Raw genomic sequence first — 27,599 nt, forward strand, 5'->3', positions numbered from 1 at the left:
GAAGTCAAATCCAGTTAAGCTTATTTGGGGGTGAACGAACATTAGTATTTATTTCTATCATATTTTGTTTCTGTTCTATATCCATGTTACAATCCAAATGGTTGACTGGAGAGCATTAAGTATGAGATGAAATTTTCTATACAAAGTTTAGACTTAGTAGTTTAAGATGGTAGAAGAGTTTACGGAGCAATAATGGTGGTCATCTATGTGTGAACGCTGTAGTGCGTTGTACATTGCTGAAGTTGAGCTTCTTATTTCCTGTTCTTCTGTTCGTACTTGTATTTAGTGTAGAAAGTTATGGTTAAATCTTCATCTGTACTCATCTGGAAATATTATTCATAGTTTTTTTTCGACTTCTCTGGTAAAATTCCGATCTGTGCCATAGTTATTTTTTCATATGCTTTGTATAGAATATATGTAGATCTCTATCGACGTTAAAATAATGATCTATTGCTATTGATATTTGATACCTTTCTACTCAAGATAAGAATACGGAAAAATTCAGACGGGAATTAATGCTACGTTTGCATTCGAATAAATTGATTAAACTCTTCTCTCTGTTATTGTTTTTCATACCAACATATTTCTCAATAAACATCAGTTATAGTTTAGGACGACATCTTGGTCACGACGGGACTAGTTAATCATGTTATGTTAAATTGGAAATGGGATTGTTAAGTTATATATTTTTTCTTGTCTGAGCTTACGGTTGTGCCTTATAACGTACTACTCTTCATTATCACTACCAACTGTTCTCAAGAAGTATAGATTTTTTGCATAATGGTAAAGTATTCATAATTCATAACTTATATATAATATTCCTGAAACGCAACAAACACGAATGATTAAATATCTAATGCCAATCCCTTCAACTGACCGATGGCAATGGATTATATTTAAATTTAACCAGGAATGTTTGTTGCGTTTCATAACGATATCTTCATGGAACTGTACAGGAATTCCCAATCGTTTAATTTTCGCATGTAAGTTCATATTTTTAGAATGTTACTCTACTCTATACCGAGTATTCACAAATATCTGTATAACTCTTGTAGGTATAATGCCGACTCATTGATTTATATTACTTTTCTTTAGTTTCTTACAATTTCTTCGTGTCAAATATACTTTTTTTTCTATATATCTATACTTCATAATAAATAAATGTAATCATCCAATCTGTACCGTTTACTCTGTTTGTTTCCTATCATAATATCCATAGAATTTATCGACATTCAATTACACTAAACGGAATTTATAACTCGATATGATGTCACAGTTACTCACTCTTATTTTCTCTTTATTAGTTCTTTGCCGAATTCTTTCACCGAGTTTATTTTTTTTAATCCTCAAAAATTCTTTTTAATCAATATTTAGCCTTGCGACATAGATTAGGGAGAAGGAACATCACAGTGAAATAGCGTGGAATATTAGAAAGGGTCTCATTGCTTGCAATATACTTGATGAATATCAACAAAATTATCATTTGATGACGACTAAAGAAATTGGAAAAGCTCTGTTGAGATATTTTACAATGGTAAGTATTAGCTAAGCGTATTAAAACCACTCAACTAGACAAACGAACGATATAGCTTTACTAATATATTTGCTTGATCTGTACTTCACTAATATAATTCGGTTTGGTGTGTGTTCAAGTTCATGTGCTATGTATGGAAGTAGAATATAATCAATCGATGGATCGTTCAAAACAAATTTATTTATAATATTTTCTCTTCAGTCGCGTAAAAGAATCAATCATCAACATTATAATTAAACTCATAAAACAAACAAAAACTCCTTTCCAGTAAAATCTAATTTGCAATCATAGTGTTCATTTTTAGTAAACAGCGCACCGGTCACAAGTCATTGGTGTTCATTTGGTGCACTGGACCATGGTCCTTGGTGACGTCACACTGTGAAACCTTATAGAGCTGCGCAGGAGTTCATCAAATTCACTCACCTAATGGATTTTGACACTTGAGCGGGGTATTCTCTCGAACAAAAGTTCATTTTGCGTTCATTATGCGACCCGCTCAAACGTCATAATTTCTTGGGGGAGTTCATTTTGCGTTAGTCTACGGGGAGGTACATCGAATGAACACAATGACGTTTGAGCGGTGCGCTGTTTACTAAAAATGAACACTCTTTCATACATCGAGTTCATTCAAAATGAATTTCGGCACCGCTTAAACGTCAAATAATGAACCTATGCACTGCCCCATAGACCTGTGCAGGAGTTCATCAAATTCACTCACCTGATGGATTTTGACATTTGAGCGGGTCGTCTTCTCGAACAAAAGTTCATTTTGCGTTCATTATGCGACCCGCTCAAACGTCATAATTTCTTGGGGGAGTTCATTTTGCGTTAGTCTATTGGACCATTAGAAGGATGTTCATCGAATAAAAGTTCATTTTTCGTTTTTCTACAGATCGCGAACTTTACATTGATCCATACCCACCCATTCTCAAAATGCATTCAAGCAATTGCTATCAAAGACCAACAATAATTTCACCTACCCAGATTTTTTAAAATCAATAACGGACGTTATAAAAGATTAAGCATACTAAAAACTGATTATCGTTCAAGGAACAATTTAGAAAATATAAATTAGATTTGACAGGAAAGGTATATTCAAATTACACTTGAAAGTGGCAGTTAAACACGGTTCTTTTCAAACTGTTCGCATCGTGGATTGTCCAATAAAGCAGCACATGAACACAGCTATTACAAATTGAAACCTACCAACTTAAACAATACAAACCAATCGCTTGAGCTTCAGTTCTTCTGCAGGGTAACTGTCCGTTTCGCTTCTAACCTAGCAGCATAACATTTTCGGCAGTTGCCGAAGCCTTCAGTTTGTCCCCTTCATCAGTCTTCGCGGTCAACTGCAACCGTCATTCCAAATCGGCCACACTGCTGATCCTTCGTCCCTTTTGTCCCGGTTGCTGCTGCACGTAGACTAATCCGTCAACTGTATAAACAGCGTGCAGCGATCCATCTCGTTTCTTTCTCAGTGCCGCACTCTTCAGCTTCTGGTTCAACCGAGTCAGCGATTCGTTCACGTAGATTTTCCGATCCGAGTCCAGTCCAATGTCGCATAGGCGAACGGCGCCTCGTTTCTTTGAATACGTCCGATAGAAGGTGTCCCTGGTCGATTTGAAGATGAACTCGATCAGCACAGCTGGACCATCGTCTTTCGATTGTCCCTCTCGGCTCTTACGATTGCTACGACCTACGGTGGTAGCACTGCTAACGTTAGCTGTATCAGTCTTATCAAAAGTGTATTCGTCGACTCGTTTGCGGCGTATGTCGACTAGAGGAATGTCGGGTTCGGCGTAGCCCAGTAGCAGGCAAATCCGACGAAAGCATTGCTGTAGATTCTCGTTTTTGCGATAGGGAATTCCGACTAGTTCCAACACGTTATTGTACACAGCGCGGTCTGTGCTGTCGATGTTCAGCTGCACGTCGAGCTTGATCTGGTCCACCCGACGGCTCAGCCGATCAATCTTCTGATGCATGTCGGTTTTTATTTTGACAACGTTGTCTAACAATTTGTCGAGCTTCTCCTCTAGCAGGGGGCCTCCAGCACGTGGGTAGATACAGTCTTGTGTAGTGGTGTCATCGTTTCGCGCCGCCACATTTGCGCTGCCGATGTTGGATTGGCGAGCAGCGGGAACGGCGAGGACATTGGCGGCGAAGGAAGCATTGTTGTTAGTGGAAACCTCCCTGTATTCTCCATCCACCTGCAGCCCGTTCGTTGATGTCGGCGGCTTTCTTTGGGGAGACGTCGTCGGCTGCGGCGAGCTAGGCGTACTACTATCATCTAATGTTATATCATCGTTTTCATTGTTGTAAATATGGCTTTCAGTCTTTTCTTTCTCGTTAACAATAGTGTTATTGCTGTTGGTGTGGTCAACCTTCTGCTGGCTACGGATGTTGGCAGTACCGTTTCCGCTATCGGTTATCGTTATTATCTTTTCGGCGAGGGTGGAAAACTCCTTTGTCGCTGCATTGAGTGATGCAATCGCCAACTGCATTCCACTGTCTGGGATGCATGTTTGCTGTGGATTAAGATTTCCGCAAATGGCGCTTCTTGCGGTCGTTCCTTTGTTCGATTCCTGTTTACGCGTGGAGGACGCTAGAACGACCACGAAATCCTTCAAAAGACGGCCACTATCGCTGCAGTCTCCCAGTAGATCACCGGCGGAAGTCAATTTTCCATTGCCGGCCCGGATGCGTTTGCTGCTGCCCGTTTTTTGCACCGTCTGCACTGCAGTTGCACTCACTGACGTCGATGGCGACGAGACAAAGTTCACAGCCATGAGGCAACCACCGACAATCGAAATGTTTCAAGCTACACACTCGCGACGTTTGACTTAGCTCCTAAATATCGTCTAATATATTGCTCCGTATTTTAAATTCTTTCACTAATAATTAACCAGTCTTTAAAACTCTATCACCGATATTCGAAGGAATGGCAGATTTTTCCTTCTGGAAAACGATGCAGGCAGTGAGAAGCTATTGCACATAATGAGCCCGTTCTGTGTCGGGCGAGAATGGTAGCTTTTCGTACCGGAATTTCTGCGAATAAAACACCCCTTCCCATCCCATCCTTCTAAATGCATCCATGTTACCTACACAATTGCATAGTTGCAGGGGTTTCCAGACATGAATCGCGATGCTCTTATTGTATAATTTGAGCTTGTGGGGCCACTCGATTTTTGCAAAATCAGCTGGAGTCACACAACATGAATAGTTGGGTTTGAGTTTTTTATAATTACGCAAATGTTGTTAGCTCATATTCATCTTGTTTTTCATGATTGGCCGAACATAATAAAGATATTTGTTCTATTTTTGCAAACATAGTTTGCACTTGTTTTCGGTTTTAGCGATGGATGAAGAATTTATGGATTAACAATATGATGCCCTTTGCTAATTCTGCGTGGCAATTACTAAGGAACTCTTCGAGATAGATTTGTATAAATAGGCATCTAAACAAGCTTGGCAATTGGAGTATTCTATGTTCTGGATGTACATCAATACCAGACTTAAAAACCCCTGTCGTGGCAATACCGCTTTTGTATGTAAACAAAAAAAAGTGCAAGACGAGCCTTAAATTCCCGATGGGCGGCGAGCATGCGCACCACGTGCTCTGCCGCCGGTGCAATTCGGGACCGGCTATCCGTAGGGACGCGCATGTCCGGGCAATTGCGGTTCGTGGGAAGCACAAAGCGACAAAACAACAACATTGTTGTTTACGTGCATTGCATTCAGGGGGTAACCGATGTGGTCGCCCCCCGTGTACAATGCGTCCTGATGTGCTGTGACGAATTGGAGCATTCCTTTATTGAAGTTTGTAGGAGAAGCGTGCAGCCACAAGTTTGCTGGGAAAGCAAACACCCTCCGGGATCTGGCAAAACACCACGACTAATTGAAAATATCGTTAGTAGTCTATTTGATCATAATCGTTAATAGAACTGTTCGGAATAAAGTACTTCGTTCATAACACTGTAGTACTCGTGTCTTCAGTTCAATGCATTTCTACTCCTATTTCCTACTTCCATCCAGATACCTTTTTTTTGACCTAATGGAAGTACATTATAGATTGAGATCACTGGTGGAGTTAAGCTGGGCACGTGACTCAGCAAATCAAATACTTTCTCTTAAATTTAACTACATACGCAAAAATTTTTCTAAAAACTCAAAGGTGCAGCCCAATTGGGTTGTACGCAAAGGTGACGTTGAACTACGTGTTTATCCTATGCTCCTGAGATTGATTTGAAAAAGAAGATAAAAATAAAATTTCAAATAATCGAGGATGAACAACGCTCTCAAGCGTTTACATATCCAAATTATCAATTGATAAAAACTCGCTAGAGAGTAAGAATCGTTCGATAATTGTATCTCGATTTGAAGCATTGGTAAATGCTACTTTTGAACTTATTTTCTTACATAACACCAAAACACAATGCCAAACATCTGATGGAACTTCATTATTGACATTAAATTGGTGTAAGTTAGGTTTACATTTAAATGATAATCAATTTCAAAGTTTGAACAGCACAACCCTGGCTGATAGTGTACGAAGCAAACTGGAACCCTGGTGGCTCATTACAGAAAAACCCATTGCGAAAGCTGGGCTGTCAACGGCATTTGGTGGTCATCCTATGGAGTCAGTCAAAGTAGACGCGACAAAGAAGTTTGGCAGTTTATTAATAATAATTATTATTCCTTTACGTGAGTTGCGTCGGACCTAGCGTTTTCTCTGGCAGACACCTACGAATCAGCAAAAACGAGCCGAAGAAAGTTTACCAGAACGCAATCATTGCAGCAGCGAAGAAAATTTCGAGCCCCTCTACTGGCATCAATAGACGTAAGCAAGAAGCTGCCGTCAAACGCCCCCAAGCTTTCGAGAGAAAACGCACGTTTATGTTAGCAGAAACGAACTGCACCAGCTAAAAGCCCTGCAATGGTGGACATAAAAAGCTTTTAATTAATAACTAAAGAAATGCCAATAGATTACTAAGTTGAAAAGCAGGCAAAGTTCCAGTTGGAATGTAGTGCTATGGAAGAAGAAGCTTGCGATGCACTTACGAGATTGACTGAATCACCGAAACCGAGTGCTAAGCTGTTAGCAAGTTTTTAATAGAAAATATAATCATACATTGATATTGCAACACACTAGAGTCGGTTTTTACGCAGGGGATATGGGCCGCGTAGATGAAAACAACGTAAAAAACCGCGTAATAGTAGACGTCCGATAACTGAAGTCATTTAACTGCAATGCTTTTTAACTGCAATTCGATAGTTGCAACAGTTTTGCAGTTATCGGACCACTAAACTTCAAAATGATGTCAGACTCAATGACAGCTGCATTGCGCTGCACATTAAGATGCACTTTTATTGCATCTGACGTCGATTGACAACCGTATGACGTCTAGAATGCATTGCAGTTATCGAACGGCATTCGTTAACTGAAAAGTAAACATTTTGCAGTTATCGAACGGCTACTGTAATTCCAAAATATGTCTGGATGAACAGCGGAAGTCTAGAAAGTCAAGTGAAAAAAAATCGCATAAAAAACAATTCCTGTAAAAATAACCGCGTAAAAAAGGACTTCAGTGTACATTGGGTATGAAGCATTGACTCTTCCTTGATCAAAAATTGAAAGAAAATTGAAAATCCATCGAGAAACGGCTAAGCTATTAACGATCAAAGTCTATCATATTTTCGTGACGTTTTTCAGTTTTTTGCAATCGTAAAGTGTACCCCAATATAGAAAAGACAGACGTAGTTCTACGTCAAAAACCTGATTTTCCGCCAATTTTTATAATCACTGGCAGAGTTAAGCTGGGGCACGATAGGGCACGTGACCCACCAAACGAAAGAATGAAATTGCCAGGGAATTCCAAGATTTTTTTCTAGATTTTCGGATGAGAATCATACATGTTCGTTAATTACTGAGGCAATCCATTAACAAAAAATTGGAAAAAAAAATCCGGTTTTATTTTTTGCAGAAATTTCTAAAGGAATTCATAAAAAAAAAATCATGAAAGGATTTTTCCTTAAGAATTTTTGGAAGGTTTTCCTAAAATAATTTCCGTAGGTATTCTTAAGGACATAGTTGGAACAGTTCCACGATGGCAGTCAAAATGGCACTAGACCTTCAACGGGTCAACCACGCATCTCCCCTACCTCTATCACCAGCATTCGAATGCATCTAATAGCGTCGAACAAAAGTTCAATATTCAAATTACTAACCTATGCACCGCATATTGAATTACTTCACGTAATAATGAACATATTTATTTAAGGACTCCCACGTACTTCGGCTCGTATTACTGCAGAAGGCAGCAGTTTCTTGCCAATTTACTAGCCCTTTGCGATTTAATGGGTTCAGAACTGCACTTAACTTCTTCTCAAAGGGCATTGAAAAAAAATCAAATTTTCACACACTTATTCGCACAAGAGTAGCCAAAAATGTTCATCGGATGTAGGGGAACAGACGGCTTTGGCAGGTTTTGTTCTATTATTGGCAGGGGGATTTTTGTCGACCGAATTTTATGAAATTTGACCACAATATTCTTTGATATGCATGATATGATGGGCCAAATTTGAGCATAATCAGTCGTAAAAAAAACCCCTGCCAATAATAGAACAAAACCTGCCAAAGCCGTCATTACCCCTAGAACAGTCTTTACTTTTTGAAATAAGTCACTTGTTAGATGTAAAAACCAAATTTTGCAATTGCCCCGAAAAAAAAAACTATTGAAAAACTGATCGCGGAGCGAATGTAAACACTGACACTGGGTAGCAGCAAACTAATAATTAGGGTGGTTCGAAAATTTGATTTTGCTCCGCCACGCTCAGTCGATTATGTTTCAAGCTTTGGGTGTCGTCCGATGGTTTGGGGTGGTTTGAATAGGGGCTCACCGTGCACAGGTCGTTTCAGGTTTGTATGAGAGGCTGAATTGTACATTATACTGATTGTGGTGCTTCTCCACTGGGCGCTGGCGAGGGGGGAGACCATATATTGAGACCATATTGAATGGACGTTCCAATAGTTCACTGACAAAATTCTTCATATTGAATATATTTGTCGCACACATACATTTTGGCAATTTTGGGACCCGAATAAATGCAATTTATATCCACACATAAATTCAATAACTGCATATTAGAGACCACACATACATTTTATTTGTTCATAGATTCTATTTGTATTTCGCGTAGAGAGTGGTTATGTGCGCACTATTAAACATCTTTTCTTAAATTAATGGATTTTAGCTCTTAGATTAATAGATTTCATACGGAATCCATTTAGGCTTCCATCCAGAATCCATTGAGATTCCATCAGGTATTCATTAGGAATTCCATCCGGATTCCATTTGGTCGGGGTTCAGCCAAACCGCACCAAGCGGCTTTTCGACTGACTTGTGATATTTTGTTCGTAAAAGAACAACGGAAATAGTTTCATATCAATTTAAACGTACATTTGCAGTAGGATATCCTCAGTTATGGGGTTGATGGATATCCGATACGATTTACGATCAATTAAATCTACTAAACGAAAGTTTGAGCAGAAAAATCGGTAATTTTTCGTTGGCGCTTGGTGCGTTTTGGCTGAACCCCGACCATTTGAGATTCCATTCGGAATCCATTTGGGATTCCATCCCGAATCCATTTGAGATTTTATCCGGAATTTATTTGGGATTCCATCTGGAATTCACTTGGGATTCCATCCGGAATTCATTTGAAATTCCATCCGGAATTCATTTGAAATTCCATCCAGAATTCATTTGAAATTCCATCCGGAATCCGTTCGGGTTTCCATCCGGAATCCGTTCGGGATTCCATCCGGAATCCGTTCAGGATTCCATCCGGAATCCGTTCGAAATTCCATCCGGAATCCATCCGGAATCCGTTGGAGATTCCATCCGGAATCCGTTGGGGATTCCATCCGGAATCCGTTGGGGATTCCATCCGGAATCCGTTGGGGATTCCATCCGGAATCCGTTCAGCATTCCATCAGGAATCCGTTCAGGATTCCATCCGAAATCCGTTCGGGATTCCATCCGGAATCCGTTCGGGATTCTATCCGGAATCCATTTGGGATTCCATCCGGAATCCATTTGGGATTCCATTCGGAATCTATTGATTCCATTCGGAATCCATTTGAGATTCCATCCGGAATCCATTTGAGATTCCATCCGGAATTCATTTTGGAGTCCATCCGAAATTCATTTGGGACTCAATCCGGAGTCCATTTGAGATTTCACCCGGAATCCATTTAGGATTCCATCCAGAATCCATTGAGATTTCATCCGGAATTCATTAGAAATTTCATCCGGAATCCATTTGAGATTCCATCCAGAATTCATTCGGGATTCCATCCGGAAATCATTTGGGACTCCATCAGGAATCCGTTCGGGATTCCATCCGGAATCCGTTCGGGATTCTATCCGGAATCCGTTCGAAATTCCATCCGGAATCAGTTGGGGATTCCATCCGGAATTCGTTGGGGATTCCATGAGGAATCCGTTCAGGATTCCATCCGAAATCCGTTCGGGTTTCCATCCGGAATCCGTTCGGAATTCCATCCGGAATCCATTTGGGATTCCATCCGGAATCCATTTGGGATTCCATTCGGAATCTATTGATTCCATTCGGAATCTATTGATTCCATTCGGAATCCATTTGAGATTTTATCCGGAATCCATTTAAGATTCCATCCGGAATTCATTTTGGAGTCCATCCGTAATTCATTTGGGACACCATCTGGAGTCCATTTGAGATTTCATCCGGAATCCATTTAGGATTCCATCTGGAATCCATTGAGATTTCATCCGGAATTCATTAGAAATTTCATCCGGAATCCATTTGAGATTCCATCCGGAATCCATTTGGGATTTTATTCCGAATCCAATTGAGATTCCATCCGGAATTCATTTGGGATTCCATCTGGAATTCATTTGGGATTCCATCCGGAATTCATTTGGGATTCCATCCGGAATTCATTTGGGATTCCATCCGGAATTCATTTGGGACTCCATCCGGAATCCGTTCGGGATTCCATCCTGAATCCATTTGGGATTGGATTTCATTCGGATTCCGTTCGGGATTTCATCCGGAATCCGTTCGGGATTCCTTCCGGAATAAGTTCGGGATTCCATCAGGAATCCGTTCGGGATTCCATACGGAATCCGCTCGGGATTCCATCCGGAATCCGTTCGGGATTCCATCCGGAATCCGTTCGGGATTCCATCCGGAATCCGTTCGGAATTTCATCCGGAATCCATTCGGGATTCCATCCGGAATCCATTCGGAACTCCATCCGGAATCCGTTCGGGATTCCATCCGGAATCCGTTCGGGATTCCATCCGGAATCTGTTCGGGATTCCATCCGGAATCCGTTCGGGATTCCATCCTGAATCCACTTGGGATTCTATTTGGGATTTCTTTCGGATTCCGTTCGGGATTTCATCCGGAATCCGTTCGGGATTCCTTCCGGAATAAGTTCGGGATTCCATCAGGAATCCGTTCGGGATTCCATACGGAATCCGTTCGGGATTCCATCCGGAATCCGCTCGGGATTCCATCCGGAATCCGTTCGGAATTTCATCCGGAATCCATTCGGGATTCCATCCGGAATCCATTCGGAACTCCATCCGGAATCCGTTCGGGATTCCATCCGGAATCCGTTCGGGATTCCATCCGGAATCCGTTCGGAATTTCATCCGGAATCCATTCGGGATTCCATCCGGAATCCATTCGGAACTCCATCCGGAATCCGTTCGGGATTCCTTCCGGAATAAGTTCGGGATTCCATCCGGAATCCGTTCGGGATTCCATCCGGAATCCGTTCGGGATTCCATCCGGAATCCGTTCGGGATTCCATCCGGAATCCGTTCGGGATTCCATCCGGAATCCGTTCGGGATTCCATCTGGAATCCGTTCGGGATTCCATCCGGAATCCGTTCGGGATTCCATCCGGAATCCATTCAGGAATCCGTTCGGGATTCCATCCGGAATCCGTTCGGGATTCCATCCGGAATCCGTTCGGGATTCCATCCGGAATCCGTTCGGGATTCCATCCGGAATCCGTTCGGGATTCCATCCGGAATCCGTTCGGGATTCCATCCGGAATCCGTTAGGGATTCCATCCGGAATCCGGTAGGGATTCCATCCGAAATCCGTGCGGGAGTTCATCCGGAATCTGTTCGGGATTCCATCAGGAATCCGTTCGGGATTCCATCCGGTATCCGTTCGGGAGTTCATCCTGAATCCGTTCGGGGTTCCATCCGGAATCCTTTCGGGATACCATCCGGAATCTGTTCATGATTCCATCCGGAATGCATTCGGAATTCCATCCGGAATCCGTTGGGGATTCCATCCGGAATCAGTTCGGGATTCCATCCGAAATCCATTTGGGATTCCATCCGGAATCCATTTGGGATTCCATCCGGAATCCATTTGGGATTCCATCTGGAATCCGTTCGGGATTCCATCCGGAATCCGTTCGGGATTCCATCCGGAATCCGTTCGGGTTTCCATCCGGAATCCGTTCGGGATACCATCCGGAATCTGTTCGGGATTCCACCGAAATCCGTTCGGGGTTCCATCCGAAATCCGCTCGGGATTCCATCCGAAATCCGTTCGGGATTTCATCCGAAATCCGTTCGGGATTCCATCCGGAATCCGTTCGAGATTCCATCCGGAATCCGTTCGGGATTCCACCGAAATCCGTTCGAGATTCCATCCGAAATCCGCTCGGGATTCCATCCGAAATCCGCTCGGGATTCCATCCGAAATCCGCTCGGGATTCCATCCGAAATCCGTTCGGGATTCCATCCGGAATCCGTTCGGGATTACATCCAAAATCCGTGCGGGAGTTCATCCGGAATCCGTTCGGGATTCCATCCGGAATCCGTTAGGGATTCCATTCGAAATCCGTTCGGGATTCCATCCGGAATCCGTTCGGGATTCCATCCGGAATCCGTTCGGGATTCTTTTTGGGGGTTTGGGATTTCATCCGAAATTCGTTAAGGATTCCATTCGGAATCCGTTCGGGATGCCATCCGGAATCCATTTGGTATTTTTTTTGGGATTTCATTCGGGATTCTTTTTGGAATTTCATTCGGAATCCGTCCGGGATTCCATCCGGAATCCATTCGAGATTCCATCCGGAATCCGTTCGGGATTCCATCCGGAATCCGTTCGGGATTCCATCCGGAATCCGTTCGGGATTCCATCCGGAATCCATTTGGGATTTTTTTGGGATTTCATTCGGGATTCTTTTTGGAATTTCATTCGGAATCCGTTCGGGATTCCATCCGAAATTCGTTCGGGATTCCATCCGAATTTCGTTAAGGATTCCATCCGAAATTCGTTAAGGATTCCATCCGGAATCCGTTCGGGATTCCATCCGGAATCCGTTCGGGATCCCATCCGGAATTCGTTCGGAATTTCATTCGGAATCCGTTCGGGATTCCATCCGGAATCCGTTCGGGATTCCATCCGGAATCCGTTCGGGATTCCATCCGGAATCCGTTCGGGATTCCATCCGAAATCCGTTCGGGATTCCATCCGGAATCCGTTCGGGATTCCATCCGGAATACATTCGGAATTCCATCCGGAATCCGTTCGGGATTCCATCCGGAATCCATTTGGGGTTCTTTTTGGGATTTCATTCGGAATCCGTTTGGGATTCCATCCGGAATCCGTTCGGGATTCCATTCGGAATCCGTTCGGGATTCCATCCGGAATCCGTTCGGGATTCCATCCAGAATCCGTTCGGGATTCCATCCAGAATCCGTTCGGGATTGTATCCAGAATCCGTTCGGGATTGTATCCAGAATCCGTTTGGAATTCCATCCGGAATCCATTTGGGATTCCATCCGGAATCCGTTCGGGATTACATCCAAAATCCGTGCGGGAGTTCATCCGGAATCCGTTCGGGATTCCATCCGGAATCCGTTCGGGATTCCATTCGGAATCCGTTCGGGATTCCATCCGGAATCCATTCGGGATTCCATCCGGAATCCGTTCGGGATTCCATCCGGAATCCGTTCGGGATTCCATCCGGAATCCGTTCGGGATTCCATCCGGAATCCGTTCGGGATTCCATCCGGAATCCGTTCCGAATTCCTTCCGGAATCCGTTCGGGATTCCATCCGGAATCCGTTCGGGATTCCATCCGGAATCCGTTCGGGATTCCATCCGGAATCCGTTCGGGATTCCATCCGGAATCCGTTCGGGATTCCATCCGGAATCCGTTCAGGATTCCATCCGGAATCCGTTCGGGATTCCATCCGGAATCCGTTCGGGATTCCATCCGGAATCCGTTCGGGATTCCATCCGGAATCCGTTCGGGATTCCATCCGGAATCCGTTCGGGATTCCATCCGGAATCCGTTCGGGATTCCATCCGGAATCCGTTCGGGGTTCCATCCGGAATCCGTTCGGGATTCCATCCGGAATCCGTTCGGGATTCCATCCGGAATCCGTTCGAGATTCCATTCGGAATCCGTTCGGGATTCCATCTTGAATCCGTTCAGGATTCCATCCAGAATCCGTTCAGGTTCCATCCGGAATCGATCAGGATTCCATCCGGAATCCGATCAGGATTCCATCCGGAATCCGTTCGGGATTCCATCCGGAATCGATCAGGATTCCATCCGGAATCCGTTCATGATTACGTTCAGGATTCCAACCGGAATCCGTTCAGAATTCCATCCGGAATCCGTTCAGGATTCCATCCGGAATCCGTTCAGGATTCCATCCAGAAACCGTTCGGGATTCCATCCGGAGTCCGTTCGGAATTCCATCCGGAATCCGTTTGGGATTCCATCCGGGATCCGTCCAGGATTTCATACGGAATCCGTTCGGGAAACCATCCGGAATCCGTTCGGAGTCTCATCCAGAATACGTTCAAAGTCCGTTCGGAATCCGTTCGGGATTCCATCCGGAATACGGTGGGCATTCCATCCGGAATCCGTTCGAGATTCCATCCGGAATCCGTTCAGGATTCCATCCGGAATCCGTTCAGGATTCCATCCGGAATCCGTTCAGGATTCCATCCGGAATCCGTTCAGGATTCCATCCGGAATCCGTTCGGGATTCCATCCGGAATCCGTTCGGGATTCCATCCGGAATCCGTTCGGGATTCCATCCGGAATCCGTTCGGGATTCCATCCGGAATCCGTTCTGGATTCCATCCGGAATCCGTTCGGGATTCCATCCGGAATCCGTTCGGGATTCCATCCGGAATCCGTTCGGGATTCCATCCGGAATCCGTTCGGGATTCCATCCGGAATCCGTTCGGGATTCCATCCGGAATCCGTTCGGGATTCCATCCTGAATCCGTTCGGGATTCCATCCGGAATCCGTTCGGGATTCCATCCGGAATCCGTTCGGGATTCCATCCGGAATCCGTTAGGGATTCCATCCGGAATCCGTTAGGGATTCCATCCGGAATCCGTTAGGGATTCCATCCGGAATCCGTTAGGGATTCCATCCGAAATCCGTGCGGGAGTTCATCCGGAATCTGTTCGGGATTCCATCAGGAATCCGTTCGGGATTCCATCCGGTATCCGTTCGGGACTCCATCCTGAATCCGTTCGGGGTTCCATCCGGAATCCTTTCGGGATACCATCCAGAATCTGTTCATGATTCCATCCGGAATGCATTCGGAATTCCATCCGGAATCCGTTTGGGATTCCATCCGGAATCCGTTCGGGATTCCATCCGGAATCCATTTGGGATTCCATCCGGAATCCATTTGGGATTCCATCCGGAATCCATTTGGGATTCCATCCGGAATCCATTTGGGATTCCATCCGGAATCCATTTGGGATTCCATCCGGAATCCATTTGGGATTCCATCTGGAATCCGTCCGGGATTCCATCCGAAATCCGTTCGGGATTTCATCCGAAATCCGTTCGGGATTCCATCCGGAATCCGTTCGAGATTCCATCCGGAATCCGTTCGGGATTCCACCGAAATCCGTTCGGGATTCCATCCGAAATCCGCTCGGGATTCCATCCGAAATCCGCTCGGGATTCCATCCGAAATCCGCTCGGGATTCCATCCGAAATCCGCTCGGGATTCCATCCGAAATCCGCTCGGGATTCCATCCGAAATCCGTTCGGGATTCCATCCGAAATCCGTTCGGGATTCCATCCGGAATCCGTTCGGGATTCCATCCGGAATCCGTTCGGGATTCCATCCGGAATCCGTTCGGGATTCCATCCGGAATCCGTTCGGGATTCTTTTTGGGGGTTTGGGATTTCATCCGAAATTCGTTAAGGATTCCATTCGGAATCCGTTCGGGATGCCATCCGGAATCCATTTGGGATTTTTTTTGGGATTTCATTCGGGATTCTTTTTGGAATTTCATTCGGAATCCGTTCGGGATGCCATCCGGAATCCGTTCGGGATTCCATCCGGAATCCATTCGGGATTCCATCCGGAATCCGTTCGGGATTCCATCCGGAATCCGTTCGGGATTCCATCCGGAATCCATTTGGGATTTTTTTTGGGATTTCATACGGGATTCTTTTTGGAATTTCATTCGGAATCCGTTCGGGATTCCATCCGAAATTCGTTCGGGATTCCATCCGAAATTCGTTAAGGATTCCATCCGAAATTCGTTAAGGATTCCATCCGGAATCCGTTCGGGATTCCATCCGAAATCCGCTCGGGATTCCATCCGAAATCCGTTCGGGATTCCATCCGGAATCCGTTCGGGATTCCATCCGGAATCCGTTCGGGATTCCATCCGGAATCTGTTCGGGATTCCATCCGGAATCCGTTCGGGATTCCATCCGGAATCCGTTCGGGATTCCATCCGGAATCCGTTCGGGATTCCATCCGGAATCCGTTCGGAATTCCATCCGGAATCCGTTCGGGATTCCGTCCGGAATCCGTTCGGGATTCCGTCCGGAATCCGTTCGGGATTCCATCCGGAATCCGTTCGGGATTCCATCCGGAATCCGTTCGGGATTCCATCCGGAATCCGTTCGGGATTCCATCCGGAATTCGTTCGGGATTCCATCCGGAATCCGTTCGGGATTCCATCCGGAATACGTTCGGGATTCCATCCGGAATACGTTTGGGATGCCATTCGGAATCCATTCGGGATTCTATTTGGGATTTCATCCGGAATCCGTTCGGGATTACATCCAGAATACGTTCGGGATTCCATCCGGAATCCATTTGAGATTCAGAATTCATTTGGGATTCCATCCGGAATTCATTCGGGATTCCATCCGGAATTCATTTGGGATTCCATCCGGAATTCATTTGGGACAAACACACGTTTCATGCGTGTTATGAAACCCCTTAAAATCATTCTCTTAACTATAACTAATTCTAATGATTTTCACCTTTTCCGTCTCTTCTACAATGTTGTCAAACCAGGAAAAATAGTTACATATTTTTGTTAAACATTGTAACTTTCTATCTATATATATAAAAATGAAATGGTCTGCGTTCGTTCGGCTGGATGGTTTTTCTTCATTTTTTCAGCAGATATGTTCGTTACCGTTTCCGACGGGTTTGTATGACAACACACAGTGATCGAGAAGACTCTTGTCGACAAAAGTTTTAAATGCCAGTAGAAAGATGAAATGGGCGACTTTCAGCATATCGTGAAGAAATTTGCGATTTTGTGCAATTAAAGAAGTAATTACAAGAAGAAATATCTTTAAAAAAATGTATATTTGAAAGATAACTTTTTTTGTATTTGAGATCAAATGTTACAATGGTCAGCAATTCATGTAATTTTGCTTGTTAACCAACGTCGTAGAAGAGACAGAGAATGGGAAAAATCATTAGACAGAGTTAGAATGGAACATAAGATTTTAAAGGGTTTTTACATAAAACGTCTTAAGTTTGTTATATATAAAAGATAGAGATTCGGCATGTTTAGCAAAGTTGTTCGTAATAACAAAATCAACACATTTTGAGTTTTTGTATTTCGATCGTGGAAGTGACGAAATAAAACACTGTGCGCTGAAGTGGTGGTTTTCTTTGATAAAAACAGCACTTTCCTTAACGTGGGCGTGTTACCCCCAGTTCTCCTCTATTATGTTCGGAAAAAAGAGGGATTCTAATTTAATAAATTTCAAATGATTTGTAATAAATTCAAGAATTTTGTAAAACAGTGACTTTTAGGGAAAATAGTAGGGGAGAGTGTTTCCAAACCGACCCCCCGGTCTATCTCATAGATGGCGTTAAGATTTTGTGAAACTAGATATACTAGGTATACAAAACAGCGTGACAGAGGGGGGAGGAGGGTCTTGAAATCTAGAAAAGTAGTGGACGTCATATTTGAAGCACCCCATAGACTACGAGACTTGGCCAAATTAGGTCTCTGCCAATTAGGGGGTCGGTTTGGGAACATTCTCCCCTACTTAAAAGCTTGAAAATCACTTCAACATGGTCAAAAAGTGAACGGAACGAATCGCAATGCTCACAAGACTTGTAGAGAATCGCAATGCTCACAAGACCGGAAACTTCCGTTTAGAGGTTGTTGCGATGATTTTTGGCATTTAGGGATATCTCTTGTTAGATTTTTATCAAAATTGGAAATAGCCCAAAAACATTAAATCGACTTGCGCTACCTCGAAATGTTATCCGAATTAGCTGAAAATTTGACAGGAGGCTTATTTCAGCATAAGAATTGTGATTCAGATGAATTTTTGATATTTTTTGAAAACATAATTCCAATCATTATCGTATGAGAATGAATTTTTGATACATTTTGAAAACATTAGGTCTACAGCGTTCCTGCATGCTTTTGTATCACTTACAGTTTTCATGACGAGGCTCTCGAGACTCGATAAATATCCTTTTATGTATTGAAAGAGAGATGTGGAATAAAACATCCTTGGAAAGCTGTTTGACCTTCTTAGTAACCCAGAAAATATGTTTCAATATGGCACAATCTGCATCCATGAGTTGATATCAACTCATCCAGTGTTGACGGTATAGAACTCATGCAGTTTTGTCTAGTACAGAGGTTCCCAAACTGTGGGTCGCGACCCCCAGGGGGGTCGTGGGCTGTTCAGTGGTGGGTCGCGAAAGACAAATCTTAATTCATAATTATGTTACTATTTTGTCTCACAAATCTAATCCATATTTTAAACTAGGATCTAAGTTATGATTGGATGATTAAAGAACAACAAACCTGACGAGGTCAACGGCCTGTTTTTGTTATATGATACTCGGGCATGTAGAAAGAAGTCCTATACAATCCAAATCTAAGCCCCAAACTCAATCGAAAACCAATCCTAATCCAATTCGAATCCAATCTATATCAAATCCAAATTAATTTAAAATCCAATCCAAATCTAATTCAAATCCAATCCAAATCAAATTCAAATCCAATCCTAATCAAATCGAAATTCAATTCAAACCCAATCTGAATAAATTTCAAATCCAACCGAAATTGAATTAAAATCCCATCCAAATCCAATCCACATCCAATTAAAAAAAATTGACGAAATTTGGACAATGATGGGGTAAAAAGCAATTCATTATGATTTGTCCAATCTACCGCGAACTCATTTTTATCTAATTTCACAAAATCAATACCTGGTACCTGGTGGGTCGCAAGCTATATGGGATTCTGCTAGGTGGGTCGCATATCCAAAAGTTTGGGAACCTCTGGTCTAGTATACAAGTTGTTGAGATGTATTTGAAGCATGTATGCTATCTGGGATATTACGGGATGCGTCATAGATAGAGTTCTAGTTATACTTCGATTTAAATCGCGATGCCTATCAAAATTGAAGGTAAAGTGTAATCCTTGATTCAAATCTCTCTTTAAACAAAATAAACATATGTATGTAGACATGTGTACAATGATAAAGGCTGTAATGAGCGTTATAAGAGGAACACTGCATTCATATAGCCATTCATCACCAATGTCAATCATTTCTTCTGAAACATTGTTATAGCAAGAAACCAAGCTTTACCTCGAATGGAGTCCTTTTTTTCTCACTCGTCAGTCCGTTTTCTTCTATATCACGACACCAACCCGATTGAATTCAAGCCCTGGCGGGCGTTTCCAGGATTCCGCAATAACAACCACTCCTTCCCATCAACGACATCAAGAGTTTCCTTTCCATGCAGCCACAACAGGTAGGAAAGCCCGCTACTCAACCCTCCTTTCATTTAACTTCAACTTCGATCAACCGCCAGTCCTTCCGCCCGCCAACAACCGATTCCGTCGTCGTCTTCATTCATCCATATTCGCAATAGTGCCGCCACCGCCGGCTTCATCATCAGACATCAGACAAACAGGTTAACGACCGACGAGACTCGGGATACGGATGTGGCACCTTTTTTCTGTAGGTATTGCTACAATTGCGCCGGGTCCCATCGCACCAGCAATCAACAACCAACAACGCACGGTCGGCACGGCCAAGTCGCGTTGGTGGGTAGAGTAGATAGATACAAATAAGGAAATGCATTCAGAAATATTTTCACATGGAAGGACGCACGGGGTTTTTCTGATTCAAACGCTTCGTGACGTAGAGGTTTCCGTATAACTTTGTTCACGAAGATGATGGATATGAATTATCACACATGCAGCAGCTCTCAAGATTGGAACATTCCGAATTCGGGTTCTCAAATGATGAATATAACTAAGTTTAATAGATCTGGTTTACCAATACGCATGAATGTTTCTAATATTACCAGTAATTGCCTTGAGATAATTTAGGATAATTTGCTGAAGGAGTGATCAAAATCCATCCAGCCGTTTTCGAGTTATGCGGAACACAGACCATTTCACTTTTATTATATAGAAGATGAAATGTTTTCGCTGGTCGTAGATGTTTCAAGAGTTTTAATGGTAAGTTTTTTCATTTATATTTTTATGTTTAATAAAAGTATAATAAAACGTAGGAATGTCGCCCCCGTAAGATCTTACATATTTATGGATGGCCAATTTGACATGAACAGATTTAGAGGCATCACAATCATATGTTAACCTAAAAAGCACACTCGCGGCATGCTTCAAACCACATTTAAGAATGCTTTGTAGGATTCTCCATGCTTGAGAACAATTCCGGTTGTTGATATGTGTTATTGTTGAAACAAACAAAACTGGTATAGTAGGAATGAATTCCACACTCGAGCGACTAATAAGGCACGTTTTTGCTCAGAATGTTTAGAATTCCGACTAGGAATGTTGTGGACATTGTTATCACTTTTCAGTCTACACGCTTTTGTATGATGTCATACAGAAAAAAAAACTGTCAATACAAGTTAGAACACTTACCTTAATGGTATTGTTGTTTTGGCAGCATGTGGCTTTGATACAACTACTTTCCTCAGTAGTCGGGCAGTCTAGGGCACAGCAGTCCTGTGTAGCACTACCGTTCAAGCTGGTCGAGATTCCGTCAGATCCTGTGAAGACGCATCAGAAAATAGGGTCTAAGTTGAATGCCTTGATCTAAGACTCGATACAATGTAATGTAGGAGACAGGAGAATTCAGCAATCATTTTTTTGTTAATTCACGGTTTTATCGGGTATTTTCCCTAATTATTTCTGAATCTGTTTAGACACATTTCATATTTCTAATAGATTCTAATTAATGATTCAAGAAAAGTATTATTGTACAGAACATACAATTCACTTGATTCATATTTGTTATTCTAATTTTGAAATTATAGAAGCCTTAGTCCATTTCACCAAAATAATTGAAAAAAATATTATATTCAACTTGAATTGAGCAATCTAGACCTCTTTTCCGGGAAGTAAGACCCACGAACACGAGTAATAAGTCCCAACAGACCCAGCGTATCAGACAACCCGGTCAAGGAGGCCTGCATTTTTCAACAACTCACTGTCACTTCCGGAAACACTCTCCCGAATAACTCCAATGGCTTACGGAGCAACTTTCCCAATTTGGAACTGTTGACAACCGATAGTTCACCCTGGGTTACATTAGAGTGACCCAAGCTTATATGGAAAAAGTGAAAAGTCTGGAATTTCAAACCTTGCATCCTTAAATGACAGTTTGAGGGTCCCAGAAGCTCCCCTGAAAATTTCAGCTCATTCGGTCCAGTGGTTGGCGTGCGCAAATGGCTCAAAGTTTGTATGGGAAAAGTGATCCAAATGTATGAGGAAACGCAACCGTTTCAGTTTTTTGCTTCTAGGTGGCGCTGCAGTCGACGGATTCCTGTTGTGGACAAAATGTAGAACCTTTTTAATATAGGGAAGCGACTGGTGAAGACCGGATGTAAATCCCTTTGAAATTGGCAAAGTTATAAGCATCCAAAGTCGAGAGTATCAAGCGTGTCCCCCAGGGGTGTTTAAAATGATAGCAACGTACCACCGACCATTGGTGCACGGGGTTTTTCTGATGGACCGACCATTGGACCGGCGGTGATGCAGGCGTATTCGGTGCCGTGCGAAATTAAATGCATGATTATCACGCAATCTCGCGAATTTTTATCCGATTGGTAAAAACTTTCCGTGCTCTGTACAGTAGTGTAGCTAGAGAGGGAGGGGATGACTTACCACTCAAGCCAACGAGCTGAAGTTTTTAAGGGGAGACAAAATTCATGAAATATTTGTAACGAGTTGTTTTCGGACATCGTGATGCCCGTTGCATCAATTTTAGAACGATATGATATAATCGTTACAGACAGAGGGACAGAAGGAAAGAAAGACATAGAGACCTGGGATATTGTATAAGTTATATATTTTTCAAACAACAGTTTTAATCTTTATAGCATAATTTATTAACTGTATAAAACTACAAAATTATCAACAAACAACACTTATACCTATATTAATTATTTATTTCATCTGCTAGGCCTTCCTTTATAACAGAGCGAGTGCAACCTGGAAAATTTTGCCTATGCTGTTGAACAACTTTGAGAAGATATTGAAGCTGTTCTTCATTTTTTGTCAGTTTTCCACAAAGATCTTGAACTAGTTTAACTCAGCACAGTCATTCACTACCAAAAATGAATTATTTTATTTCTACTTTCAACAAATTCTTCCAATTCATCCCATATACTAGGATCTTCTTTGAGAAAATTTGCAGATATTCCAGAAATTTCAAAAAAATTCATCGTATTTTGAGAAACAAAATCCGAAAGCGTACAAGAAGTCAACTTATCGATCGTCGTTAAATTGTGTGCCATTTCTTTTCTCTCATCAGTAGATATTTCTGGGTCGAAAAAAGCCAGAGCGACTAGTTCTTCACTCAAGTACCATAGATGATATGAAAATCTTGAAGCCGCAGCCATATACACATTTCTTGATTGATCAGGGAAAGTAAAGGAAAGTAATTGATCAGGGAAAGTAAGTCGTAAAGTTAGATTTTTTTTTTGCCAGGTTTAGATCATTATGTGCTGCTGATGAGGGTAAAGGAGCTTTAAACCAAGGCCAAATGTAAACTCGTAAAATAAAAGCACACATTACTGGAATTTTTCGCCTTTCATCATCGGTCATGTCAAATTGGCCTCTAAACAGCCATATTTTAAGACAATACATTGCTTTCGCCATCCATCTGGCATTGCTATGTGCTCCTGGTTTCGAAAATTTAATTCTTTTCACACCAAGAAATGCTAAAGATAAATTTAGCAACTCTTTATAGTCTTGTCGTTGCTGTTGAATATTGAGTTGGTTTTTCAAAAATTCAATCAAATGTTGTGTTTCATCACCAAGGATCTCAATAATGTTTTCGTCTACCATATTTTCATCAAAGGATTGATCCATAGTAGGCCATGCCGATTTAAATTTTATAAAAATACTTGAAGAAGGGCCTTTTGAAGGAAATAGTTTTTCCCAAGCTGCTGTCATCAAAACTTCGGCAATATGAATCCTACACGCCAGCCATAAAAGATCTCTGCCAATACATTCACGCTTCGAAAATTGAACTCTAAACTATAGCATAAACCAAACTTGACCAAATTTTGAGTTCTTCAATTTATGTCAATTTTGAGTAAATTTTTTTAGCGTGTTAGCTCGAAGATAAAACGACGCCAGAAAATTGCGAGATTAAACATCGAACAATATCCCGGATGTGTTTTTCTACTAAAAAAAAAGATCCACCCCCCTTGGCCCCCCCTTATTCACCCCCTCCCTCTCTAGCTACACTACTGTACAGAGTACGGAAAGTATTTACCCTTGTATTTACCAATCGGATAAAAATTCGCGAGATTGCGTGATAATCATGCATTTAATTTCGCACGGCACCGAATACGCCTGCATCGCCGCCGCAATGGTCGGTGGTACGTTGCTCTCATTTTAAACACCCCTGGGGAACACGCTCGACACCCTCGACTTTGGATGCTTATAACTTGGCCAATTTCAAAGGGATTTACATCCGGTCTTCACCAGTCGCTTCCTTATATAAAAAAGGTTCTACATTTTGTCCACAACAGGAATCCGTCGACTACAGCACCACCTAGAAGCAAAAAACTGAAACGGTTGCGTTTCCTCATACATTTGGATCACTTTTCCCATACAAACTTTGAGCCATTTGCGCACGCCAACCACTGGACTGAATGACCTGAAATTTTCAGGGGAGCTTCTGGGACCCCCAAACTGTCATTTAAGGGTGCAAGGTTTGAAATTCAGGATTTCATGCATTTTGGGCCAGTCTAGGGTTACATGCCCTACAGGAGGTCAACCGCATATCACTAACCTCCATGGATCGTTCCCTTGAAGGCAAGTATAAATGGATTAGGAGGGAGGTACAAACATCCGTCACTCAGTGACGATAATGATCCTTCGGATTCCCTTTGACACTCTTCGGTTTAGCGAAGACCTCCCAGTCGATGGCACAATTTGCTTGTTTATAAATTAACTGCCAATTCATGCCCTGAACAGGGATGCCAGATACAATTTTTAAATGTCTGTTTTAATCTCAGTAAAATGTCTGTATTTGTCTGTATGGGGCTTCAGAGGTATACTTGATATAGAAAATTACTCACAACCATACATTTTTGATATCATCGAATATCAAGGCTTCAATAATCTGAAATTCGAAATAAGTTTTCGTTCCGTGAAATAATTAATAATGTTTAATAAAAATAATTGTAATTCATTTAGTTTCCATTAGCGATTATTTATTTTTTGTTCCCCCGGATTCACAAAACGCCAATTTCAATTCTGCGTTCTCCGCCTCAGAGCTGGCTTCGCCCTCTCAATGAGTAATGAAAAATCATCAGGTCTCTATGGTTGGTTATTTCATTATCAAAAACTTTCCCAACTTGGCCAATATTTGGTTCTGAGGTTGATCAACCAAGCATGGTCTGATCGAATCTTTCCGGATAAATGGGGGAAAAGCCACGTTGTATCCATCCACAAAAACAACATTTCCTCTCGATATGTCACAATGTACCGGTCTGTTTCTCTGACAAGAGGTGTCTTCAAAGCCGTGGAAAGGTTTGTAAATCAGCGGCTGTAAATTAGAAGTCGATAATAGGTTCGGCTTTCGCTAACAAGCGTTCCGCCCGGAATACAGCACGGGCACATACTTCGCGTATCTGGAAGATGTACTGCACAACGCCTATAAACGACGGCAAGCACGCGGATCTAGAACATTTCCAAGGCCTTCATCAGGACTTCTAACAGTGGCAAAAATGGGGATTTTTCGGCAACCTCCTTGCTTTTTCCGGAACTTGGTAGACTCTGACAACCAGCAAATGCATTCGAGGACACGTCCTCATTCCGCCGGTTGGGTGACTAACCCATCTCCAACAAAAAGATTGTGGAAGTTCTCGGAGTCTCCATTGGTCGGAGACTCTCGTTCTTTTCGCATTTTCGCGAACTCAAAGTAAATTGTTGGACCCGAGACAACGTGATACGGACCGTGTCTCATCCTCATCTAACCAACAACAGGAGGTCCTTCAATTCCTACGTCCGAGTCGCCTCAGAATTGTTACTCGCAACACCTGCCAGCCGTACTTTTAGACTCTGCCAGCGCCATCTCCATATTCCAGAGTGACAAGCCTAAGCACAACAGGATCCAAAGCATCTTAGCGAAAATGCTCTCGAACACGACCTTCCCTTGGATCCTGGGCACTGCGGAGTGCCTGGCAACAACAAGTCGGATCTCCTTGCCGAAGTCGGACATCAGGGCCAACATTCCACGACATCCGATCCGTCCCGTTTGGTGATGTCAAAACCTGCATGAAGAAAATCATTTGAGAAAACTGGGAAAAACGGGACAACTACATCCGTTTACCTCCGGAAAATTTAAGGGACCACATCGGCGTGGACATTCCCGTGGAGCTTCCATATTTTAAAGAACAGCAGATCATCTCCCGGCTCCGAATCGGGCACAGTCGGCCCTTCAATAATTTCGGCAGCCCTTTCTGTACTATTGTATATCCGGAACAAAGTTAGAACGACTTTTATACCGAAGTTGTATTTTTCTCCAGATACAGGCAACTTCCCAACTTGGGAAGTAGTGCGCTGGATTCACCTACTGATGCGCTAAACAATGCATCAATTAGTTTGACAGATAAAACTTCGGAAGAAAATTCGATTCGGAAGTCCCGACATAGTCTCGAAAACCAATAAAAAAGACACTTTTTTTGTAAAACTCATACGTACCAAATCGTAATCTCAGGAGAAACGTGGAGAAACTATAGTGGAGTTCTAGCAAATGTACGTTGCTTTCGTTGGTTTTAGCCCCTACGACGAAGGACGGAAATACCTGCCGTGTCCCCATTAAGTTTTAATTTATACTGGAATCATCATCGCAGATTCTTAGGTTTTCATGATTTTTTCTGCTTCGGTTTTCCTCCAAAGATAACAAATGTCTGTAAAAGTCTGTAACATGAACCAAAAGTCTGTATAATGTCTGTAATCTGCATGATGTCTGTATGCAAGACCAAAAGTCTGTATAAATACAGACATGTCTGTATATCTGGCATCCCTGGCCCTGAATGCCTTTCCAACAGGCAACATGCTACACGCAGATGAAATTACTCTTATTCTCTCTGTTTACTCACATTCGCCATGCGCTGGAGGTTGTCTCTCCAGCGGGCGGCATACTAAACACGGAGACAGCTATCTCTTATTCTCTCTGTTTACATTTCGTTTGACAGAACATACTCGATTGAGCTAGTACAGCATCATTCGAAATCTTGTACTGCGACTGAATGAAGTCGAACGAAATACATAATGCCACATTTTTTTCGAAACGAATGCAAAAACGTACGAATCGAGTGATTCGATTCGAAATGCACAATGCCACCCCTGGTTCCTTTCCCTTCATGGTTCAGGCCCAGGATGAAGATCTTTCAATTTATGGTGTGATTCAATTGTGGTATAAGTAGTGGATTGGACGTTCACATACTGTCGACATACATCTCAAAGAAAATAAAATAGATGTTAGAGCAATGTAAGCCATCTAATCAAATCATAAAACATCGACATGACTTACAAATAATACCCCAAGCAACACACTTGTCATAGATGAGTTATTACAACTTATGTACGACTGAATCAAGTCATATATGAGTTGCAGTAATCAAATCAGTCTGAATTGTGTTACTCGAGACTTAGCTTACTTAAAGTTCGGGTTATTTGAAAAAAAAATTCTTGTTTTCAATGAATCCACAGACACAATGCCCGTCAAAAATATGTTTGACATTACAGGCCAGGAGGACTATTCATACTTCATTTTTACCTGTCACTGTGGGCAGCAGGGACTATGTCCAAGGGATTGACGATCCCTCCCCAGGCCATCTACGAGTTGTGGGGCTTGCCTAGGATGTGGTGGAGTTTGACAGTGGGCCCTGTTAAACCTCTATAAAAAGCTGCAAGTATCCGCAAGTAGGCCCCACCAAAGCGACCGTGTGCCGCTCAAAGCGCACAAGCCCAAGTCCTGGTGTTAGGTGGGACGCTAAACAGCCCTGACACGACGGCCCTCCGACGAGACAGGAGGTTTGCGCAGGCCCAATAAGCCGCCTGGAAAACTAATCATTACGAACAATATAAGAGATAATGCGACTCGATATAATCGGCAAAGACCTAGGCGACGAATACAGGATCACGATTGGAAGCTTGGAACATGGAATTGCAAGTCGCTAGGTTTCGCAGGTTGCGACAGGATGA

The 27,599-nt window shown here is 42.7% G+C and overlaps 1 protein-coding gene across 1 annotated transcript in view; it reads right to left on the reverse strand.

Annotated features, from left to right (window-relative positions):
• The window catches only part of LOC134210483 (proton-coupled zinc antiporter SLC30A1), a 149,419-nt gene that overhangs the window by 25,008 nt on the left and 96,812 nt on the right, over nucleotides 1–27,599 (reverse strand). Inside the window, exon 8 of the mRNA XM_062686530.1 lies at nucleotides 20,790–20,917. Coding sequence (XP_062542514.1) covers nucleotides 20,790–20,917 — 128 coding nt within the window. The remainder of the gene's footprint in view (nucleotides 1–20,789; nucleotides 20,918–27,599) is intronic.

This window comes from Armigeres subalbatus, chromosome 2 (assembly GCF_024139115.2).
Source record: "Armigeres subalbatus isolate Guangzhou_Male chromosome 2, GZ_Asu_2, whole genome shotgun sequence".
Lineage (NCBI taxonomy): Eukaryota > Metazoa > Arthropoda > Insecta > Diptera > Culicidae > Armigeres > Armigeres subalbatus.